Genomic DNA, 23,315 nt, shown 5'->3' on the forward strand with positions numbered 1-23,315 from the left:
ACTATCTTGGGGTGGGATGGGAGGAGGAAGTTCCTGAAGGTCTTCATTGGATGAGACACTTGAGCTGAGTATTGAAGGATGTGTAGGAGTTGGCCAGGCAGATCAGAGTGGGGATGGGGAGGTCTTGCAGGCAGATAGAAGAGCCCTTGCAAAGGCTGGAGGTGTTTGGGGGACTTGGAAGATGTGTCAGTGATCTCTTGCCGAAGTAATGACATGTGAGTTATGTGTCATATGTGTCAGTTACCTCTTGCCACGGGCATGACCTTGTGGCAATAATAGAGGGGCAACCAACAGGGCACACCTATGCTTGTGTCTCATCCACTCGAACCCCATTGGCCAAAGCAAGTCACGCGGTGGAGCCTAAAGTCCCAGCAGGGGGGTAGTGCGGAGGACACAGACCCAAGGAGGGGTGAAGAATTGGGGCCATGTCTGTCATCTATTGCACAGGGAGTTTGGGGGATTGGAGAGCTGGGGTGTAGCTGCAGATGGGGCAGCAGAGGTCGTTTGTCTTGTCTTGGGGACAAGTTTGTGGAGAATGACTGGAGGGGCCGACAGGAAGTGGCGAGGAGGCTGCTGCAGCCACGGGAAAGGACACAGGCTCGGACCACGGCAAGAGCGGTGGGGATGGAAGAGATTGATTCTGCTACTTCTGTCCTATAAAAACCCAGGCAGTCAGGCTGAGGTACTCGGTCTGTTACACAGATGTCACAGATGGCCCGGGGATATAATTGGCCTTGGCCTCTGCAGAAAGGTTAATTGCTCAGATCACACAGTCTGAAGCTTCTCGACTGACAGAACAGCTCCCCAGTTAAGGACTCTGAGCTACTGAGCTTTCTGTCATCTCTGGTCACTTGGCCAGGGCTGTGGAGGGCAGTGGAGGGGCAGAGAGGCCACAGGCCCTGCCAGGAGCTGTCGGGAGCTCACAGCCTGAAGGGACACTGGCCAATAAGCAAACATTCCGGGGGCTGTGACAGGCATTCTTAAAGGGCCAGTGAAGGCTGAAGGCTGTTTTGGTTGCAAGAGACAGACAACTCATTGCAACAGGCTTGAGCCGAAGGAGGAATGTGCCGGCCTAGGTAACCCAGCAGTCGGGTAGATCTTCAAAACGCACAGCCGGGTCCACTAAGGGAGCAGCTTCTGTCTCTCAGCTTGATGTTCCCATCAGCTTCCTTCTCAAGTGGGTTATGTAGTGGCAGAGATGCCCCGACAGCTCCAGCCTTCCACCTTCCCCAGTTTAGCAGCCCACCATGGAAGAGGAACACCTTCTTCCCAGATGTTTCAGCAAAGCTCTGGACTGACTCTGATTGGCTCAGCTTTGAGTCATGTGCCCATCCCTGAACCAATCACCGTGGCCTGAGTCCCAGCCCCGCTGGAACTGGGGCGGGGCGGGGGCGTCTGTCCCACCCATTCTCGGGACTGTAGCGGGGAGCAGTGGTCCCTGGAGGGAAAAGCAGATTCCATTCCCAAAAGGGATGCTGGGCTGGCCAAGGGCACAGGAGTGGGAGAGGTGGTGGAAACGGGGTGGGGGAGGGGGAGGGGGAGGGGCGTGGGGGTCAGTACCTACCACGAGTCCCACAAGTCATGTCGCAGAGGAAGGGCCCTTAGGAACTGTTGAGTCCAACTGCCCATTTCACAGATGAGGAGACTGAGCCAAGGATATGATCATTTCAAATGGGAAAGCTGCTAGGAAGATGAACAAGCTGTTAGAGTGGGGATGGTCTGGGGAGAGGAAGGCTAGATTGGCAGAGAGGCTGGGACCTTTCTGGATCGTGTCTGAAGAGATGACATCTCAGCTGAGACCTGAATGGAGAAAAAGAGTCAGCCATGTGAGGATAAGGGGAAAGAACATTCCAGAAGGAACAGCTTAGGTGCAGAGGGCCCCAGGCTGAAGCAAACTTGGTCTACACACCAACATCTCAACCTGTGTGTCCGGTCTCCCACACTCCCCGTAAGCAGGGGTGAGGGCTACAGAGGTCACATGCCAGCTTTTCTATGCATTTCCTCAAAAGTGATGCATGTTTCTGCTCAGAGCACAGTGGCCAGGACAAGTCACACAGCCTTCCTATCTGCAGGGGGTCTGGAACACCGGGGATCACATGGCTGTTGAGTATGAAGCGTTCCTGCAAGGGAAACCCACTTTCCCTTAACATCTCTGGCCAGAAATTCTTACCTGGAAAACCTTTGCTCAATATGCTGGTTAGAGGTGGTATTTCATGGATGTTTTCATTTAAATTTTACTACTAATGAGGTTGAATCTATTTTTCCATAGAATTTTAACTACATTCTTTTCTTCTTTTGTGAATTATCTGGAAACCTAACCTTTTGGGCCTCTTTAAAATCTGCCCCCGCCTGCTTTTTTTTTGAGCCTGAAATATGAGGCATTTGGAAGCTGTGATCTCAAAGGCCCCGTCCAGCTTGCATATTCTCTTGGATTCTCTGATCTTTAAAAATACCAAAGGAAATGCCATTTATATTGGCAAAAGCTTTGTGAGTGCCTCCCAGATGAGAGAATAAAGCCCTGAAGTTGGTAAGTTTAGGTATTTTTAGAATCTCTGCTAGAGTCATAAAACTAGGATCCTTTTGACCAAGGTGGTGACGGCAGGGTGGGGCGTCGGGGAGGGAGGGTGCAAGAGAAGAGATGCTGTCTGGCTCCAGGGTAATAAAAGAGATTCCAAGTGCAAGGGAGACTCAGGCAGAATCATGCATTACTCCCCCAACCCCCGCCATGATGAATGTCCTACTCAGATAGAAGAAGCCCTTCCTTTGTGCTAGAATAGCCCTTCTCACACCCTTGCAGATAAGTCCTAAAAGATTTCTGCCCACAAGCATTTTTTCCCCCTTATTACGTGCATGCCTTAAAGGTGTTGACATGAACTTGACTAGCATTTTCCCCTTTGTGTGGTGGTCTAGTGTAGCATTGTAGGAGTTAAAGACATGTCTGTTAAGAATCAGAAGTCCTGGATTGGAGTCCAGTGTGCTGCTGTGTGACCTTGTTTAATTCTCCTTCCCTCTCTGGGGTGAATTTTTACCATCTGAATAATGAAGTGGAGAGGACTCAGTTATGATTGGGTTTTGAGTTCTGTGAAGGATGCACACTAGTGCTGTAGGACGTCGCCACCGCTCATCACGTGGTGTTTGGAAATATTAGAATTTGTTGCTGATGTTTCAGAATGGAGAGATTTCACATTAAAAAATCAGGATTCCTGGCTTCTGAAAAGTTGGAAGATCTGGCAACCCTGGTTTCACCCTCCCACCAGTTGGCTGAGTTGAGCCAGCCTCTCCTTTTACCTGGGGTAGGGCCCTCCAGGTGGCTGCAGTTGCCACCCTGTTGCCCTCTTGTCTTCCTGACATGGAAGCCGGGTGTCAGTTCCATTTATTATTGTGCTTGTGCCTTTACTTAAGGAAGAAAGTAAGACATTTCTTGCACCCATGTTTTCTGCCAAAGGTAGGGAAAAGCATGTGCGAAGGCCCTGAGGTAGGAATGAGTTTTGTGCGTTTGGCTCAAGGAGGAAGGGAGATCAGGCCAGACAGGCGGGCAGGGGCCAGATTATTTAGGGTCCTGGAAGGAACTTGGATTTTATTTTGAGTGTGATGGGAAAACATTGGAGCTTGGAGGGCTTAAAGGAATGAGATTCCATTTACATTCTAGAAAGATCCCTGTGGCTGCTGAATGGTGATAAGTGCTAGAGAAAAAAATAAAAAGGGGAAGGGGCCAGGGAATACTGGGGAGGGGTGTTGACAGTTTTAAACAGTGGGATCAGGAAAGACCTCACTAAGAAATAACATTTGGGCAAAACTTAGGGGAGGGGAGGGAGATCCAGGGGAAGGGAAAGACAAGTGCAAAGGCCCTGAGGCAGGTGTGTGCCTGATGTATTTAGGGACCAGCAAGGAGGCCAGTATGACTAGAAGGAAGTGAGCAAGGGGGAGGAGAGTAGGAAATGGGGTCAGGAGGTGTGGGGGAGTTAAAGGCTACTGTACTGCTGCCCCCAACAGGCTGAGCCCACTGGAGGATCTTGCACTGGCTTCGTGGAGGACCTCTGAGGGTCTGTGTCTTGGCTGGGCCCTCCTGGGGCCAGGACTTCCAAATGGGAGCTTGGGGAGGAGGGTGGAGCTGCAGTCTGTCCACTGAGCCCCGGACTCCTGGCCTGCTCTGCAGGGGCTGGTGCCCTGGTGGCCCATTCCAGCTTTGAGGCTGTTCTCTGTCCACAGCCCCCAGGATGGAGTCTCGGCAGCTGAAGTCCCCTCCCCGCCGCACTACGAATAGGCTCCATCTGTGACCCTCAGCCGGCCATGATGGAGTTGGGGGAACAAGGGTTGATGGTGTCAGGTGGGAGTTTGGTGGCCACCTCAGGTACTTGTCCTAGTGGGACATGCGTCAGATTAACTCGCCCTGGAGTCCTCAGGGGTGAGCCCTGTGGCTGCCTTGGTCACACTACCCACCATTGCCTTCTGTATACCCAGAGTGGGCTCCCCGCAGGTCAGCGTCGACTCCAGGTTCACCCCTCCCTCCCCGCTCTGCATGGCACCAGCATGAACTTTTGGACACTAGATCCCCATTGCCCTCGAGATAAAGGGGCCTCCTCTGCCCAGCCCCAGCCCTTTACCTCTCGGCCTCTGTGGTCCAGCCACACCTGAAGTTCCCTGTGGTCCTAACTCCTTCTCCTCCAGGCCTTTGCCCTTCCTGGTCCCCTCTCGTCCTTCACGTCCCATTGGAGGCAGCATCTCCTCCAGAAACTCTTGGGACTTCCCAGCCTGGCCACAGCCCCTGCTTACAGGCTCATGCGTGGACCATCCGTGCTTAGCTGGTCTTTCTCCTCATCTCTCTGGTGTGTCCTGAGAGTGGCCTTTCATCCTGACATTCCAGCTCCATCACAGCACCGACACATTTAGGAAATAAAAGATTGCGCTTGCTGGGCGCTCACTGTGTACCAGGCTCTATTTCCACATAGGTCATTGAATCCCTGCTACAACCCTTGAAATGGGCATTGTAGGCATTCCATTTTACAGATAAGGAAACTGAGGCCCAGCAGGATGTAAATAACTTGCCCCAAATCACACAGCTGGTACGTGGAGGAGGTGGGATTTGAAGCCACTCTGTCAGGGCTCCCAAGAGCCCCGCTCTTTCCCCCTGGACTCCTGGACTGCTCTGCCGGGGTTGTCCCTGCCCCCCCGAAATTGAATTAATGACTCGGGGACCCACCCAGTCCAGATGACCAAACCTCCAAACTGGCTGCCTCCCCTTCTCTCTGCCTCTGCACTGAAGCTTGAGCAAACCTCCCCCGGGCCGGCTGGTTCTCATCATCAAAACCCAGGGGGTCTGCACCGCCAGCCTCACCGCCCACTCCTTCCCTAGCCCCTCAAGTCAGATTCCCCTTGGCATCGTCCCCTCTGAAGACTCTGCCTCTCTCCCCGCAGATGTCACTAGAGGGGCTCAAATCTCCAGAGCCCATGGCCTTTTTCTCATCTCCTGGTCCTCGTTTTTGCCTGACCTTTGGGTGGCATTCACAGCAGCGGCTGCCTCATCCTTGAAGCAGTTTCTTCCCTTGGCTTCTTTGCAGCTGAGGGAGTCTGGCCGTCTCCTCCGTTTCCTCTTGGCTTGTGTCCTTTCTTAATTATTTATTTAACAACTTTTTACTTGGTGTCTCCCGGGCCAGTGCCAGATACTGTTCTAGGAGATAGCACTGAACGGTCTGACAAAATCCCTGCCCGCGTGGAGCTTTCACTGTGAATGGAGAACAGACCACACGTGTTAGCCAAGAGAAGACGCCATTTCAAATAATGAAAAATAAAAACAGGGTGAAGGATAGAAAGTGACTGTGTGTGTTGGGTCTGTGGCGTCTGATCTGGGAAGCAGTCAACCAAGCAGCACTGGAGGATGAGCATTCTGGACAGAGGGCACAGCAAGTGCAAGGGCCCTAAGGTGGCTGCAGCACGGTGGGTGAGGAGGTGTCAAAGGGTAGGCAGAGGCTTGACAATCTGGGGGCGGGGCTTGAAAGCCGGGCTGGAAGTTGGGGTTTATTCCAAGTGCAGTGGGAAATCTCCAGAAGGTCGCAACAAAGAAGAGACTTCGTGGTATTTGCGCTTTTGAAAGACGACTCTTTCTCAAAATATGGCCCATGCATCAGAATGACCTGGGGTGCTTTTCACAATGCAGAGCCCAGCCTCTTCCTCGTCTCTGCAGCATCAGCTTCCCTAGGGCCAGCCTGGGAATTGCATCTTAACAAGCACTTACATATTGGAGAATAACTGCTTCAGGCAGAAATGTTTAACCTGGAAATTCCCAAGGGGTCAGTGGTCAGAATTCAGGGGATCCCAGAACTTGGGTGGCAAAATATTACATCTTTACTCTCACTAGCTTCTAACTGGCAGTTAAGCATTTCTTTCCATGATATGTGGAGTCCTAGCCCCACCTGGGACTTTGTTGCCAGTTGGAATCACAGTTTTCATAACACATTACAGGGTTTGCAGAGGTCTTGAAAATATCACTTTCTTCCTCGCTCCTTCAAAGTTACCGAAGTTATTAGACTTGCACTAGATCTTGTTATTTTGTGCACTAATGAAAAAGTACATAGGTTAATATTATATATTTGATTTTTTAAAATGTCTTGATAACTCCATTTAAGTATAATTGGTTTCCTTTGCAATCCTGTATGTTTGTTTTATTTAAAAACAGTTTTCAGAGAAAAATGTTAGGCTTCATCAGATGCCATAGGGGTCCATGGCCCAGAAGAGGGGCAGAGCCCCTGCAGAGAACTGGAAGGGGGCTCAGACAGAGCTGGGCACCACTCATGACTCCTCCCCTTGCCAATGCTGTGGGACCTTGGGCAAATCACTCTCCTTCTCTGGGCCTCAGTGTCCTCATTTGTCAGATGGAGCCTGTATCAGCTGGTTTGAATGCTTGTTGGAAGGGACCAGGCAGGCCACCCAGAGGTTATCAGGAAGTGCCCTGTTTTCCACTGGCTCACCAGACCTTGAGGCCAGCTGGGCTTGGCATGCAGGGGGATCTGGGCTGGCTGGCCTTTGAATCCCAGTTCTGCCACTTATTAGCTATGTGCCTGGGCTCGGTAGTTAACCTCTCTGTGCCCAGTCTCCTCTCATCTGTAACTCAGAGAAAATAATAGCACCCAAGTCATAGGGTTGTTGTGGGTTGAAATGAGCTTCTCTTTGCCAAGGCCCCAGCATGGTGCTTTGCCCTCCTTAGGTGATGTATAACGTGGTTGTCATTATTGGGTGTATCTCAGCCCTCAGGTTAAATTTGGGGTTCCCAGAGGGCTGGATCCAAGTCTGTTCCCCTCTGCATTCCGCATAGTGCCCTCTGCAGAGTCTGGGTTTGGGAAATTTGTTAGGTGCAGAGACTATGGTTTTTCAGGTGAGTTTAAGGGAAGAGGGACGCTCTAGAGGTGTGGGGAGGATTGGGGAGGGCAAGTCAGAATGCCCTTGATTTAGCAAGGGGGCCACAGGGAGGCCAAAGGCAGAGGGCTAGACTGTGCTTCTTCTTGACATCCTGGGCAAATGTTGAATCCAGATCACATGGTTGACAGTACCTCCCCACTACCCACTCGGCCTGGCTCTGTCAGGCTTGAGACAGATGAATTTTTTCTTCTTCTTTCCAAGTCTCAATGTTCTCATCTGTTAAATGGGGATAGCTGACATATATTGAGGCCTATCGTGAGCTATCATGAGCTGAGCCTGGATTATGCCTCTTTACATGTCTCATTTAATTTTTACAACCACCCTCTGAGGTGGAGGAGGAAACCGGCTCAGAGAGGTGAAGTAACTTGCCCAAGGCCACACAGCAAGTCGTTAGCAGAGATGAGATTTGCCTGTAGGTGGTCTGGCTCCCCAGGCTATGCCCTTAACCGTTGGGCACACTACCATCTCACAGCAGATAACCATTTCCTTCTTAAACCGACTCTGCAATGACCAGCCCAATTCTATGTTCACAGCTGTGTTCTCCAGGGTACTACTCCTCCCACCTGGCAGTAGGTGGCAGCTGGAGTAGGAACCAGCTGGTGTCTGGGAGGCCTTTCTGATGCAGCGCCTTCCCCAGAATCCCCTGCCGACCTCCTCCCCAAGCCCTGCCCATCTCTGTACCCTGGCTGCACACCGCCTGGCATTCCCCACCCCCGAGAGGCTTTCTCCCAGCTCTCATTGTAAAAGAACCTGCCTGCACTCTGGGCTGATTCCCTGGACTGTAGCCCTCAGCCTCCAGGGCAGGAAATTATAGGGAAGGGTGAGGACTCTGGCAGGGAGCGGCCACCACCGGGCTCCAGCCATCATCTTCCTGTAGGAAGGTGGCCCTGGTCAACCAGATTTCCAAAAGAATCTAGATTTTCCCATTTTTCAAATTCATTTTTCTAATTCAAAATTTTAAAAATACCACATATAACGAGAGAGAGAGAGACAGAAAGACAGAACGACAGAGACAGAGAGACAGAGACAGAAAGACAGAGAGACAAAGAAAGAGAAGGAACCAAAACAAAACAAAACACCAACCCAGGAAACACAGCAAAAAAATCTCAAAAGCTTGTCTTCAGGCCAGTTTGCAACTTCTGACCTACCCCGTCCTACTTCCTTTGCCTACATAGCAACCCCATTTTAGAGATGGGGAAGGGGGAGGCCCAGAGCGATGAGAGGACTTGCTAAAGTGATGGGAGGTCCGGGTGGGGTGTAGTGGCCAGTACTCACCTCGGACTTCTAAGTTCTTCCCACCACGCTCCCCCTCCCAGTCTCCTCCCCAGGCCCCGGCTTGTGTGGGCCAGAGATTATTTTCAAGACCAGCTTCTGGATCCTAAAGAGAGAGAAAAATCACTGTAGCCTGATGCTGAAGGCCAAGGTCACCATGACACATCTCAAATGCTCAGTGATTGTCCCAGGGTTCCAACAGAGGCATTTCTAAAGGGCATGTCTGCTAGAGTCATTTCTAAATTGACAGAGACTGGAACCTTGTGGAACTCTGGGGACCATAAGACATTGTCAAAATCCATTCCAGTGATAAACTCGTTTATTAATTGTGAGCTCAGAGGAGAACGACTCATTTCTCTGGGCCCAGCCTGTCAGCTTGGTACACAACATTTACTGAGGACCTACAATGTGCCAGGAACTGGACTGTTGGGGGCTGGGGGCGGGTTTGCAGCCATAATCTCATTTAACTTGCCCAGAAAATGTGTGAGATTGGTGGTGTTGACTCCATTTTATAGCCAAAGAGGCTGAGGCTCAGAGAAGTTAGGTAAGGGTCCAAGGTCAAATCCAGACCTGCTTGACGCCAAGTCCAGGCTCTCTCCATCTCAGCAAGGCATCTACCTGGAAGTGATGGAGAAGCTTTCTTGTTTGCTGAGGTCTGTCTGGGGGCCGCAGTGGGGGCTAGGGTAGTCAGGAGAGGCTTCCTGGCAGAGCTGATCTTGAACAGAGAAAGAAGATGTATTAATTTCTTATTGCTATAGTAACAAGTTAGCATAAACTTTAATGGCTTAAAATAACATCAATTTATTTATTTTTGTTTATTTATTTTTTGATGTGGACCATTTTTAAAGTCATTATTGAATTTGCCACAATATTGCTTCTGTTTTATGTTTTGTTTTTTTGGCCATGAGGCATGTGGGATCTTAGCTCCTCGACCAGGGATTGAACCCGCACCCCCTGCATTGGAAGGCGAAGTCTTAACCACTCGACCACCAGAGAAGTCCCTGGATTTATTATCTTAAAGTTCTGGGGATCAGAATTCTGAAATGAGCCTTATGGGGCTAAAATCAAAGTGTCGTCATCCCTTTCTGGAGGCTCCAGGGGAGAACCTGTTTCCTTGCGTTTTCCAGTTTCTAGAGGCTGCCTGCATTCCTTGGCTCGTGGCCCCATATCACTCCAACCTCTGCTTCTATTGTCACATCTCCTGTTCTTGACTCAGACCCTCTTGCTTCTCTCTTATAAGGACTCTTGTGATTACATTGGGCTCATCCAATTAATCCAGGATAATGTCCCCATCTCAAGATCATAACCACTTCTGCAAAGTCCCTTCTGCTGTATAAGGTAACGTACTCATAGGTTCTGGAGATTAGGGCGTGGATATCTTTGCCGTTATTCAGCTGACCCCAGAGGAGGACAACACTCCAAGGACCAGGGCTACGCTGGAGGCACAGGAGGGCGTGGAATGTTCAGCAAGCAGCCAGTGCTGAGGTGGGCAGGGCTACTTAGCACCTGCTTGTCAAGGATGCGGGTCCCATAGTAAAACACATGAACTTCATCCTCTAGAGCAGTGCTCCTCACACTTGAACATGTGCTCGGGTCAGCTGGGGATCTGGTTAAAATGTAGACCTGAGTCAGTAGGTCTGCTTTGAGTAGAGAGGCTCTAGAGAAGGACAGTTCTGGAAAAGATGGTGACTGACACAGAAAACAGCCCCAGCCAGGCCCTGTGTTTCCAGAGCAACGCGCTGATGGACGTTTGAATGGCATTCCATTCCCAGGCGCTCTGTTACCCAATGTTTTTTGCACATCTATGAGAGCAGCCACCTAGGGTCTCCACCATGACCTCCAGTTAAAGCCTAAAAGGTTCTATCTGACTCATGAAAGGAAGATTCCCAGTGTCGTGACCTCGGGCCACTCACTGGCCCTCTCAGGCCTTCGTGGACAGGATGTAGGGCTGGGGTGGACAAGATGACTCTTGGAAATAGCGTTCAGACCCAGGCTCTTGGCTCAGTTAAATCAATCTGGGCATATTTTTAGAGCTGAATGTCTTTCCTTTGAATCTGACTCTTTGAAAATTGGTACCCTCATGTGTGGGGTAGCATGGTGTTTGCTAGAACCCCCCCCCATCCCTGAGGAAGTTGGATAACTGAGACTTTGCTGTGTATTTCACTCCCACATGTAAATATCAGGGAGGACCATACAGGGTCTCAAAATGTTGCATCGCTGCCGAGTGTCAGGAATAGAAATGACCTTAGCATTGTTTGGGGGGGCTGTAAACCCCAATGCTCACGAGTGCTAGGAAGGAGCCATGAAGGGGTGCAGGGCGCTGGCTGGGGTCTGGGCTGCCCTGTTTGAGGGGGGCCGCCCCAGCTCAGCCTCACAGTCATCATCATATGGGGATGCGGGTCTTATAGTCCTGCATCCACCCATTTTGCAAACAAATCCAGAAATCTGTATTTTTATGTGAAGTCTCCTATTTTTAAATGTTGATAATGAATTCAGATATTTTTAAAATACTGTGTGGGCCAAACAAGACAATTCTGCGGACTGGCTTCGGCCTGTTGGCAGCTTGTTTGAGAATCCACTTGTTTTACCGGGAGGGAAACTGAGGCCCCTGGAGACACGGGGGCCTTCCAGAGGTCCCACGGCATCAGGGCTGGAACTCAGGGCTACAGACGTGCGGTGCAGCCACCATCTTCAAGGCAGCCCCTTTCCCCTAAAATCTCAATCCCAGTGCCTGTGATAGAGTCACCCCAATCATGCAACATTGAGCAGCCGGGGAGGTGGCAAATCCACCCCTACCCCAATCTGCCCCCAATGTGCTTTGTGACAGGGGCACATCCTAACTCCTCTCTGGGCTAACTTCTCATCTGCAGATGGAGGGCTGGGGGCTCGGGGACCCCCAAAGTCCCTCCCCACAGTTCTTCGAGGCCTCTGGCTTTCTCCTCCCATCCCCTGTGCATCTCTGCCTCTGAGCTTCCAGTATTGACATTTCGCAAACAGCAGCTATCATGGAGCTGTTTCCAGCCTCAGAGGTCCTGGCCCACGCCATTTACATGATTTAACATGCTGGGTTTCAGGGGGCGTGTCACCGAGCCCACAGCCAGCGGCCACTGCACCACGACTTATTGATTTGACATATGAAACTGATGGATTTGGGGAGGAAAAATGTTTTCTCTTAAAATGCCATTGCATCTTGGGATTTCATATGATTTTACCACAATCCCCCTGTGTACCACCCCCCGCCCCCCCGCCACCATAAAAATTTTATTTGTCCAGCGGCTGAGATGCAATTGTTCCAGGCTGCCTAGTCCTTGGCTACGTCCCATGGGAATAACAACGATGACAACAATAATAGTAACAGTAACTAACGCTTACTTAACACTTGCTATGTGCCAGGCACTGCCCTTAGCACTTCACTTATCAATTAACTTGCTTTATCCTCACAACAGTCCATAAGTGGGTACTAGATCTATCCCCAGTTTATAAGTGAGAAGACAGGTACAGTGTGTGATACCACTTGCTCAGTCTCCCAGCTAGTAACTGGCAGAGCTAGTGTCAATCTAGGTGGCCTGGCCCATGTCTGGCTCTTCACCCCTATGCCTCACTGCCTCTTGTAATTATTGTAATTGCTAATAATTATACTAATTAGGAAGTAATAGTAATACTTAGCTCTCTTGAATACTTTCCAAGTGCCAGGCTCGTGTGACTTAAAGATATTGTCTCATTTAATGCTCACAAATCTATCACGCCCATTTTTCAATTGAGGAAACAGAGGGCAAAAGGTTAAGGCCCCCAGCCAATGTCACACATCCAAGACGGTTCCCGCCTGTGACTTTCCCCTCAGCCAACGAGCTGGCCCTGGAAAGTGTCTTAGCAAGGGCGGGATTCCTGGGCAAAAGGGAAATGGTTCTTGCAAACCCATCAATTGCATCAGTGGAGGGTCAGAGCTGGCGTCATGAAGATGTTTTTTAAAAAGGCAAAAAGTGCAGCTAACAGGATTAGCTGTCACCCCACAGGCCCTGCACCTGATGAGAAATCATTTTATTTCTTCTGCCTCGGGAGGTCACCAGTTCTCAGCTGCAAATTGAGCCATTAGCATCAAGTTTCAGAGACTTGAAACAATCATCTCTGTGATTGTTGAGCCTTTCCGGGTGGCACCAAGGCTCCCCGCTGGTCCTGCCCAGAGGCTGCCAGCCCACTGTCCTTCCCAGCTTCCTTTATTCACACGTGCCTGCATTCCATAACGCTAATAGTGGGCATACACTAAGGGATGATTCCCGATTGTTTCATTATTCCCATTATACCTTCTCTCCGCTGGCCAGACGCCAACAAACTACGGTCTAGCATTTATTGGCTCAATCCCCTCCCCCGCACAAGTCGACTCTCTTTTTTCTACATACATTTGAAAGGGGACTTCAGATCAGTGATGCTCATATTTGAATGTGCATCAGCGTCTCCTGGAGGGCCCGCTAAGACACAGATGGGGGACTTCCCTGGTGCTGCAGTGGTTAAGAAACCGCCTGCCAATGCAGGGGACGTGGGTTCGAGCCCTGGTCCGGGAAGATCCCACGTGCCGCAGAACAGCTAAGCCTGTGCGCCACAACTACTGAGCCTGCGCTCTAGAGCCCACAAGCCACAACTACTGGGCCCATGTGCCACAACTACTGAAGCCCGCGTGCCTAGAGCCCATGCTCTGCAACAAGAGAAGCCACCACAATGAGAAGCCCGTGCGTTGCAACTAGAGAAAGCCCACGCGCAGCAACAAAGACCCAACGCAGCCAAAAATAAATAAATAAATTTATTTAAAAAAAAAAAGACACAGATGGGTTCTACTCTCAGAGTTCCTGGATTCAGTAAAAGGCCCAAGAATTTGCATCACAAGTTCCCAAGTGCTGCTGCTGCTGCTGCTATTCGGGGCCTACGCTGTGACCACTGGCTAAGATCACTCCTCTAATTGGATCCCTTGCCATAAAAAATGATGTGCCAAGGAGGCTCTCTGCGGGAAACAGAATCTCCCAAATGGTTCAAATGAAGGCACTTGGATGAAAGAACCCCTAACAGAGGCATGGAAAGGGTTAAGAGAATCTGAGGCCCCCAAGGGCTGATGACAGAGGGGAGCCGTTACCAGCCTTGGACAGGAAGGAGAAACGGGCAAGAACAGTGTTCTGGGGTCTGTGAGAATAGTAGCCGTGACAACGGAGCTGTAGTCGTGGGCAAGAGGATGAAGCTGATGCCAGAGAAGTAGACAGAGACAGAGAAGGAGCAGGGCAGAGGCACGCTGACCTCTCTCCTCCCATGTGCCGATTTCCAACTGGTGCCCCCCATTGCTGAGTCAGAGGACCAGGGAGCTTGGGGATGCCCTTCTAAGGAGTCAGTCCCCTGGGGCGCAGAGTAGGGCAGAGAGGGGTGGAGAGCTGTGGCCTGGGAGGGGAGGGAGAGGATGGGGGTGATGGAGAGTCCGCAGCACAGAAGGCAACTGTCAAAATGTTCTTCAAGTCTGCTTAGGAACTGCTGAAGATCTGAGCCCTCTCGTTGTTTCAAACAATTAACAAGTGTTAGCAAAGTGTTAAGGACATATTATCGCCAAGCGGAGACTCTTTTGATTGGGCTGATAAGAATTTTAAAAATAATGGAAAAGCGAATAGCATTTTCACTCTTTGATGCAGACAATTTAATGTTGTGGTTCTTCACACTTAACACCATCTCTCCCCTGGTGGTGGTGTTATTGAGTCCAAGCTTGTACTGCTCATGCACGGCAGGACAATAGATAGAGTTGCTGGGGCAAGGAATAGTGACTTTATTCTGAAAGCCAGCAGACTGAGAAGATGGTGGACTCGTGTCCCAAAGAACCAGCTTCCCCAAGCTAGAATTCAAGCTTCTTTTATACTGAAATGGGATGGGGTGTGGTTAGTTGTTGCAAACTTCTTGGTGCCGGAATCCTTTGTTCTTGCAACTGTCCAGCTAGGTCAGGTCAGGATGTTCCTGTAAACCTCCAACAAGACAAATGTTCTTCTCTGTTCTGCAACTTTTTATCTCTATATGAATGGAAAAGTGTTACACCTATAAAGGTCAGAACCTTGAGCATGGGCCATCCTGTATATTTCAGGCTATAGGCAATATTCTTAACTTGTAGCAAAAGCAATGGAGTATAAAGGTTAAAGGAAAAGAAACCAATCCAATATGGAGTCAGATTTGTTCTTCCCTATTACAGTGGGAAACACAGGTATAATTTGTACTTATTTATCAGCTCACATCAGGCATTGGTTGAGGGCTGCTGCTGAGGTGGAGGGCAGGGTGGTGTCAGTCTCCCAGCAGGTGGGGACTAGGCTCTGGTGACCAGGGCAACCCCTGGGGCAGAGAGGTGCTGGCAGGTGGTAGGTGCATTGAAGTGCTGTCGGCAGGGATGGGTGGGACACCCACAGTGTCACTACACCTTTGCAGCCCCTCCCCACCCCTCCCCTTGAGTATTAATGTTCCTGTGGATTCTACTTCTTACTCTTTTCTCTTTTGCTCTAAATGCTTTCTTTGGGCATCCATCTCTTTAACAATCACGGCAAACGTTTAGTGAGTGCCCATGTCTTGCCAATGTCCCCACATCCCTGTCTGAGCTCCAGCTGCCTCCTGCACATCCCCACTGGAGGTCCTGCAGCTGCTGCAGACCCTGCACATGCAGGAGTGGCTGAGCTCACCGCCTTCCTACCTTTAGCATCATCCCATTCTCACTGAGGAACGATGACTATCTGCTCAGACGCCTGCGCTGGAAACATGGCCCCGCCCTGGACTCCTCCCTCTCCTTTGCCATCGCATTCATGGGTCAGCAGTCCACTGAGCCCACCCCTCTGGAGTTATCAAGCTCCCCACTTGTCCTCACCCCCGCCCCCATCATTGCCACGGCCCAGGCCACCACCATCTGTTCATGGAGCGCGGCCCAAACCTCCACCGGGTCTTGCAGCCAACCCCCTTCCAGAGCAAGCCTCCCTGCGTGTCTTTCCTTTGCTAAGCCCTTTAGGACTGCACCTGCCTCTGCAGCATGGGTCAAACCCATCTTTTCCAGCCTGGTTCCCAGTGTTACCTACCAGGGTTCTTGGCCTCCTTAATCAATAGAAATTGATAAGAGGCCAGACAAGAAATTCAGGCAAGGCTTTACTGGGGCCCCTGCTGCAGCAAGAGGGAGCGAAAACAAGCAACAGTTTCCCTTGCTCGCTGGCTCCCGGAGTGAGGGTGGGGTGGGGATGGGGTGGGGGGGGGCGAGCTGGTTCCTTATATGGGGAGAGGGTAGGGGCGGGTCCAGGGGTCGGGCCAGAGGCGTGGCTTAGGTGTTTTGCCCACCCCTTTGGTGGTGCCGTGTGCAGGGGCATGTGCAGTACTGTGCTTTTGTTCCTGGCTCTTCAGAAGTGGCAGTTGGGTTTTTTTTTGTTTGTTTGGGGTTTTTTTTGCGGTACACGGGCCTCTCACTGTTGTGGCCCCTCCCGTTGCGGAGCACAGGCTCCGGACGCGCAGGCTCAGCGGCCATGGCTCACGGGCCCAGCCGCTCCACGGCATGTGGGATCTTCCCAGACAGGGGCACGAACCCGCGTGCCCTGCATCGGCAGGCGGACTCTCAACCACTGCGCCACCAGGGAAGCCCCAGCAGTTGGGGTTTTTGTCTTTTCGTATCTTGTTTTCCATAATCATAATTTGCCCCAACTGCCAATGCGCACAATTATTTTTAGTCCTTTATAGTTTCTTTGTGTTTTGTTGCTCAAAGAGACTTTGTCCGGGTACGAGCATTGCAGCAAAGGGTCCCAGGTCCTAGGTCCCAGCCTGAGTCACCAGCATCCTCAAGATCCGTCTGCTCTTCCCTGCGACCTCCTTCCCCACCACACCTGGTGGCCAGCTGGGCTCAGGATCACTGAGAACCCCCTCCCCCACCATAATCCCACTCCGTGGTCATCTTCCTGCAAGAATTCCGATGCAGGAATTCTTTGGGATGCTGGAGTGCACATAGATGAGAGCCATCGCCAGGGAACCCAACTCCCTCGATATGACTTCAGAGTGGCCATTCTATCCTGATAGGTTACAACCTCCCTACCCATGATGGTTTCTGGAGTCAGAGAGGCCTGAGTTTGAACCCAGATTGACTATATCACTCACTATCCAGCTGTGTAGACCAGTGGTTTAATCCCTCTGAACCTCAGTTTGCTCATCTGTAATATGGGTGCTGCACTGCTGCCTTGCAAAGTTGTCAGGAAGATTGGGGGAGATCATGCATGTGAATGCTGGTGTTTGAGGCCAGAGTCCCTAGAAACAGACTCTGGGCTGAGGATCCATGTGCAAGTCATTTATAAAGGAAATGCCCTGGAGGAGAATGGTAAGGGAATTGAGGGGAGCAGAACGGGGAAGGGAGGAAGGCAAGTGAGGGGGTGATGTCAGGCCAGGGCCCAGAGAGGGCAGCTTCAGTTTTGGCCCTGAGGGAGCTTTGCAGTGTGGGTCACCACCCAGGGTGGTCTCCACCGGAGCCATGGGGCTGGACTACCGTAGTCGGCCACTGGTTGACAACAGAACAGAGAGGAAAATGTAAGTTTCCAGGCACTTTCTGAATGAATATGGGCAAGATGTTGACAACAGAACAGAGAGGAAAATGTAAGTTTCCAGGCACTTTCTGAATGAATATGGGCAAGATGTAGTCCAGTTGCCCAAAGACAATCCTCCAAAGACAGAAACGCTAAAAAGAGGTGCAAGGACATTGGGTGGAACATTAACATTGTCCAGTATGACTTGGCACGTGATAAACACCTAATATCCCTTGGCCCTTACTGTGACATTGTTGCTGCTATTAGCATAACCTCAGCAACAGTTCCACTTCTTACTATAGTTATTAATTTCCTTGGCTTAGGTGGGCTGTAACTTGCAGACAGATGCTCTGAGCCCAGTGGCTAGACAGGGAAATAAATCTGGCAGAAATAAGAAGCATAACCCCAGCCATGCAGCTGAGATTCCACTGCCTGTTTCTCCATGGTTAACTTAACTCCTGGAGCATCTCAGTCCCCCACGCCCATCCCATCTGAAAGAGCAGAGCTGGGCCCTGCTATGGGGAGTGGTGGGTGGGGTGGAGGCTTGGCCAGGGGCCCACTTGGGCGGGATGAGAGCATCCCCTGGGGAAGCAGGGGCACTGCGGGGGAGTCAGCTGAGTCGGTGAGCCTCACCCTGGTGAGGCTCCGCCCACCAGCAGGGCAACAGCAGCTGGAGGTGAAGGCTGCTGGGAGGGAGAGCAGGCTTTCCCGAGGGCAGCCGCACCCCTGCATGGCCCAGCTCACCCTGCACCTCCTGCATTCCTCCTCGCTGCCCGGTGGGCCTCGGGCCAGCGAAGGGCCTCAGAGGCTGCGAGTGTATGGTGCCAGGGGATGTTTTAACAACATCCAGGCTGCCAAGAGCACATTATTCTCTTACAGAAATCCAAGGGATTGCCCAGGAGATGCGATATTTTTGTAGCAAAAAGAAAAAGAAAAAAGTTCTTCAAAGCTCTGAAAGCCCCGTTGCATTAGGAATGATAGTGGGTGTTTGAGAATCTGGATTCTTCATCAGAGAATAGATCGGGGCTCAGACATTGCTGTTTGTTTGCTTCCTTCACTGAATGGTGTATATCGGGCGTCCCTAGGGCATTAAGGTGGAAAGGACAACTTGTGCAAAGGCAGAGAGGTAGGGAAGGACAGCTTCCGAGAAAAGAAAAACTGAAGGTCCGGACTGTTGGTTGTAAGAGACAGAAGTTCTACCCCAAACCGGCTTAGGCAAAGACAAGGATCTCTTGGTTCATGTGATTGAAAGAACAAATGACTGGCAGCTGTAGGCATGGCTGGATCTGGGGGCTCAACGTCACAGGACATGGTCTTCCTCCATCTCTTGGTGCCACCTTCCTTGGCCTTGGCTCTGCCCCCAGGAAGGCCCTTGCTACTTGATGCAGTCACTTCCATCCTTCCATCTTCCCAGCCTCAAACCCAGTGGAAAAAAGGAATTTTCTTTCCCAATAGTTTCAGCAAAAGTCCTGTGCCTGACTCATTGAACTGATTTGGGTCATGTGTTCATCTCCGGCTGGCCAGGCCTGGTCCATCCTTAGTCCCTTCTCAAAACCTATGGTTAGCGTGGCTTGGAAGGTAAGTCACATGATGTGCTCCACCTCTTACTCGCCACCCTTTTTCTCAGAAATCACGTCTGCTCCCACAGTGTCATTTCTCCCTCTTGACTGGCTCTAACCTTGACCTCACTCAAGGACCCCTCGGCTCCATTTCCAGTCCCCACCGTGTTCCTCCCATCCAACAATGGTAATGACGCACATGAACTGAGCTCTTGCTATATGCTAAGCACAAGCTCATTACGTTGCTGTGTGAATCCTCGCAGCACCACAATACTATGAGATAGGAGTTATTATTATTCCCATTTTATAGGTTAAGAAACTGAGGCATAGAGAGGTTCATTCCTGAACCAATGACTAGAGTCAGAAGGACACGGAGTTCTGACTGGCCAGATACGAGTCATGGAGCCAGGGTGTGAATCTGATGCAACTAAACTGCACAGACTGAGAGAGGAAAGGGGTTCTTCAAATAAAAAGCATGTAGGAAGAAGGAAGAATAATGTAGGATGGGAGAAACAGAAGACGCCCCCTAAATTAGGTGGCAAATGATGGTAACCCAATTTGAACCAATTTGGGGGAAGAGGGAGCTGTGCTACGTTAAGGAATAAAAAGAAGCTTTGGATAGCCAAAACACTGGCAGGATGGGGTGCAGCTGGCCTTCAGGAACAGCTGGAACCAGTCGCTTGTACTGACAGAGTGCCTGGACTCCCATCTGGGCCTCTCTTCCTGTCTACTTCAGTGGGTTCCAAGCACAGATTCCTAGAGAAGGGCCTTGACTGGCCAATTCTAGGTCACGTGATCACATTGGATCAATTAGCTGTGCCCAGTGGGGTGGGACCACAGCAGAGCATGGCAGCTCCCAAGAGAACCACAAGGTTGAAGCTGTGGGAATAGTAGTGGTGGTATCTAGAAAAAAGTGGAGTAGGGAACAGGGTAAATAAAAATGTAGGTGTACCTTGAGGGCAAGCATGATGTGTGTAAGAGTTGGGATGCTTATAGCTGTAAGTAACAGAGAACATCATACTGGCCAGCTGAGCCACAGGGAAGCCCTCGGGGCTGGTGGTTGCGTGGCCCAGTGAGGTCATCTTTCCACTGCTCCGCTCAGTAACCAGTGTCAGCTTCATTCTAAGGCAGGTGATCTCTGGGCCGTGAGATGGCTCCCAGTGGCAGTCATGTAACAGATGAGAAGAGAAAGAGAGCCTCCCATTCAGCCACAGGATGGAAGTTCCTCCCTCCTATCTGAATGGACCCGCTTATTGGTCACATGCCTCCCTGAACCAGTAACTGTCATCCTGAGAGTGCCACGCTCTGACTGACTTAAGCCGGGCTTCCTGAGCCAGTCCTGGTGAGGAGGATGGCTGGCCAGGATCGCCTTACCTGATCAGGACCCACCCTAGAACCGAGGTCTTCCCTAAAACGACTTGATCCCCCAACCCAGGGGCGTGGGGTGGAACGAACCCAGGGAGAGTCCACCCTGTGCGTCCTCACCTCACGACCTCCCTACCTCCTCCGTGCAGGGGTCCTGTGGCTGTCGGTCGTCTCCGAGGTGCTCTACATCCTCCTGCTGGTGGTTGGTTTCAGCCTCATGTGTCTCGAGCTCTTCCACTCCAGCAATGTCATCGACGGGCTCAAGCTCAATGCCTTTGCGGCGGTCTTCACGGTGCTCTCAGGTAAGGCAGAGGGCCTCGGGCAGTGGGGCAAGAACACACCGGAACCAACCCTGTGACCAGAGCAGAGGGGAATGCGGGAGCTGGAGCCACCCTCGGGCTAAGTCCTGATTGGTCCACCTAAGTGACCATGAGCCAATCACTTCTCTTCTCTGAACCTCAGTGTTACAATTTGTAAAGTAGGATTTGTCTGCTCCCCTGTTCTCTGATTCAGCACGTGTTTACTGAGTGTCTTGTGTGCCAGGTCATGTGTTTAATAAGTATGGGGTTATAGTAATGAATGGAAACAGACAGTTCCAGTGCTTCATGGAGCTTAACACACGTAGGAGAGAGAGATGGGTTTGCTGGAGATGTATTCAGGAGATGAACGCCCCATGGCGGGTGATGGATTGGATTTGTGGCACGAGGGAAAGGGAGGTGGTCGTGAAAATGGGCGGACGGTGGCGTCTTTCACAGGGATATGAAAGGGGAGCCTGCTGGGTGTGGTGGGCACCTCACTCATCTGCTTTATCGTATTTGCCCTTGAGACCTCCATGGGGAGATGACCAGCAGGAAGCTTGATGAACAAACACATTTGGAATCTCAATGGTGAAGGTGGGGTGAGCAGAGATTGTGGGCAAAGGCCAAGGACTTTGAGGGTTTTAGGAAAGATTGGATGGTCAGCGGTGGCAGCATGACTCAGGGAGGTGGGGACAGAAGGCTCCAAGCAAAGGTCATTGGATTAGATGGCCAGGTGCCCGGAATAGCCTCAGCAGACCTGGGTCATAAGGGGTTAAGCCAGGAGTTTGCCAGAAGGGAGTCAAAGGAGCCTGTACACCATAACTTCAGGAAGCCTGACAGAGCAGTGGCTTGGCTGTGTACGACATCTGTTCCTAAAAAGCCAAATGTAAACTGAATTTCTATAAATCTAATCTTATTCTTCATGCACTTGGAAGAACTCTTTATTTAATGAAACCGAAACGATGAGCCTTTTGGTAAGGGAGATAATCGCCCCCTAATTGAGGTATGTGTATATAACAGAAGGATCTCTCAAAGAATAGAGAGCGGAATTCAAGAAATTATAGCATGCTGCATAGATCAAAACATGCGCATTGTCATTCCCAGGATGTGGGAAATCTAACCAGAACAGTAAAGGGAAGAAAAGAAAAGCAGAGAGATCGTCACAGCACAGTGTCGATTTTGGCCGCCCTCCCCTTCCCCCGTGACCCTGTTTTCAGCTATTCCAGATCGAGAGATGGGTTATTCTTTGTTTGCTGTTATTAAATGTGTTTATTATGCCTGAAATCAGTTTTTTTTTTTCATATTGTATTCATTTACTCCACCAACACTCACTGAAGGCCTCCTGGGCTCCGGGGTCGGTACTAGGTTTGGGGGAGTCAAAGAAAAAATGACTCAGTCCTGGCCTCCTGAAGTTTGCCATCTTGTAGCGACACAGACTCATCAAACCCTTGTAATGTGGCAAGTTGACCTTCATGAACTGGGTGTGGTGAGTCCTGCAAGGGGGCACCTACGTTTGCCCAGGGGGTGCCAGTGGGTGGGGTGGGGCCTGAGGAAGCAATCATTTGAGCTGAGACTTGGAAAAAATCTTTAAGAGTTTGCCTTGTTGGACAGCTCGGGGAGGGCATTTTGGGTGGAGGGAACAGCATAGGAAAAAGCTTAGTGACGTGGCATATTCTGGAAACTTCACGTAGTTCAAACTAATGGGAACGTGAAAAGGCAGGCGAGTGGGAGTGTTGAGAGATGAGGCTGGAGAGCCGGGTAGGGGTCTTGGTGCTTTGCACTGGTCTGTAGATTTTATCATGCAGGCAATAGGGAGCCATCGAAGAATCCAGAGCAAAGGGTGATGCGGTCAGGTTTGCATTTGGGGATGAGGGTTCAGGGTGCAGCACAGGAGGAGTGGAGCCAGAATGGAGGTGAGGAGGCCGGCCAGGAGGTGAGAAAGGGTGAGGCCCCAGCCCCATGCAGTGGCTGTGGGGATAGGAGATGCAGGCACAGTGCCTGCAGACTGACTAGGAGAGGTGGGCGGGAATGAGTGGGTTGGAAAAACCGAGACTCTAGGTCAAAGCTTCCTAGTGTGGAGTCCACAGAATTCAGAGAGTCCATGAACCTGGATGGGGGAGAAGTTACATCTTTATTTCTCTAACTTGCAACTGACATTTAGAATATCTTTCAAATATGAGCGGAGGTAACGCATCACAGTCGTGGGCGGCACCTGTGACATAGTCACCAATAGGAACCACGTTTTTCATATGCACATATCTTGAAATGCACTCCTTCAAAAGGGCAATACTTCTGAGAGCTTCCGCTGAATCTTATCTAACATGCTAATGAAGAAGCACATATATTACTATATAACACATTTGTTTGAATATTTTGCTAATTGTATTTCAGTATAACTGGTTTCTTCTATATCCTTTTATTTTATTTTATGGAGCTGAAAACATTATTCTGGGGAGGGGTCCCTAGGTCTAGATGGCCAGACCCCTGATCTGGGCTGGCATTTGGCCAGGATGGGATGGTACCACCAAGATGGGGAAGGTGGGGAAAGAGCAGTTGGGGGAGATGATGGGTCCCTTTTGAACAGGTTGGGTGTGAGGTGCTGCAGAGTGTCTAGGCTCCTTTCCTTGTCAGTGGTTTCATCTCTCCTTTTCTTTCTCTCTACCAAGCATCAAAGAATCCCCTCCATTATCCCAAGCATCCAGCCCTCCCCTCAACCTGCTTACTCCTGTCACAAAACAAAAGCTGGTGGCCAGTCCAAGGCAGCTGTCTCTGGTTCTTCAAGCCTCTCTCGTGGGGAAGTGGGTAGGAGGCTCTTCCCCCTACCTCAAAGGGCTTATCAAAGTTTTCAGCCCTCAAAA

The 23,315-nt window shown here is 50.7% G+C and overlaps 1 protein-coding gene across 2 annotated transcripts in view; it reads left to right on the plus strand.

Moving 5' to 3' along the window:
* The window catches only part of GSG1L (GSG1 like), a 220,404-nt gene that overhangs the window by 122,194 nt on the left and 74,895 nt on the right, over window positions 1-23,315 (plus strand). For both annotated transcript variants that reach the window (XM_022588444.2, XM_089895986.1), the window contains exon 3: window positions 20,308-20,460. In XM_022588444.2, coding sequence (XP_022444152.1) covers window positions 20,308-20,460 — 153 coding nt within the window. The remainder of the gene's footprint in view (window positions 1-20,307; window positions 20,461-23,315) is intronic.

Source organism: Delphinapterus leucas, chromosome 15, assembly GCF_059928025.1.
Source record: "Delphinapterus leucas isolate spDelLeu-1000000601 "Yukka" chromosome 15, BTC_Dleu_Yukka2, whole genome shotgun sequence".
In the NCBI taxonomy this organism is placed as follows: domain Eukaryota; kingdom Metazoa; phylum Chordata; class Mammalia; order Artiodactyla; family Monodontidae; genus Delphinapterus; species Delphinapterus leucas.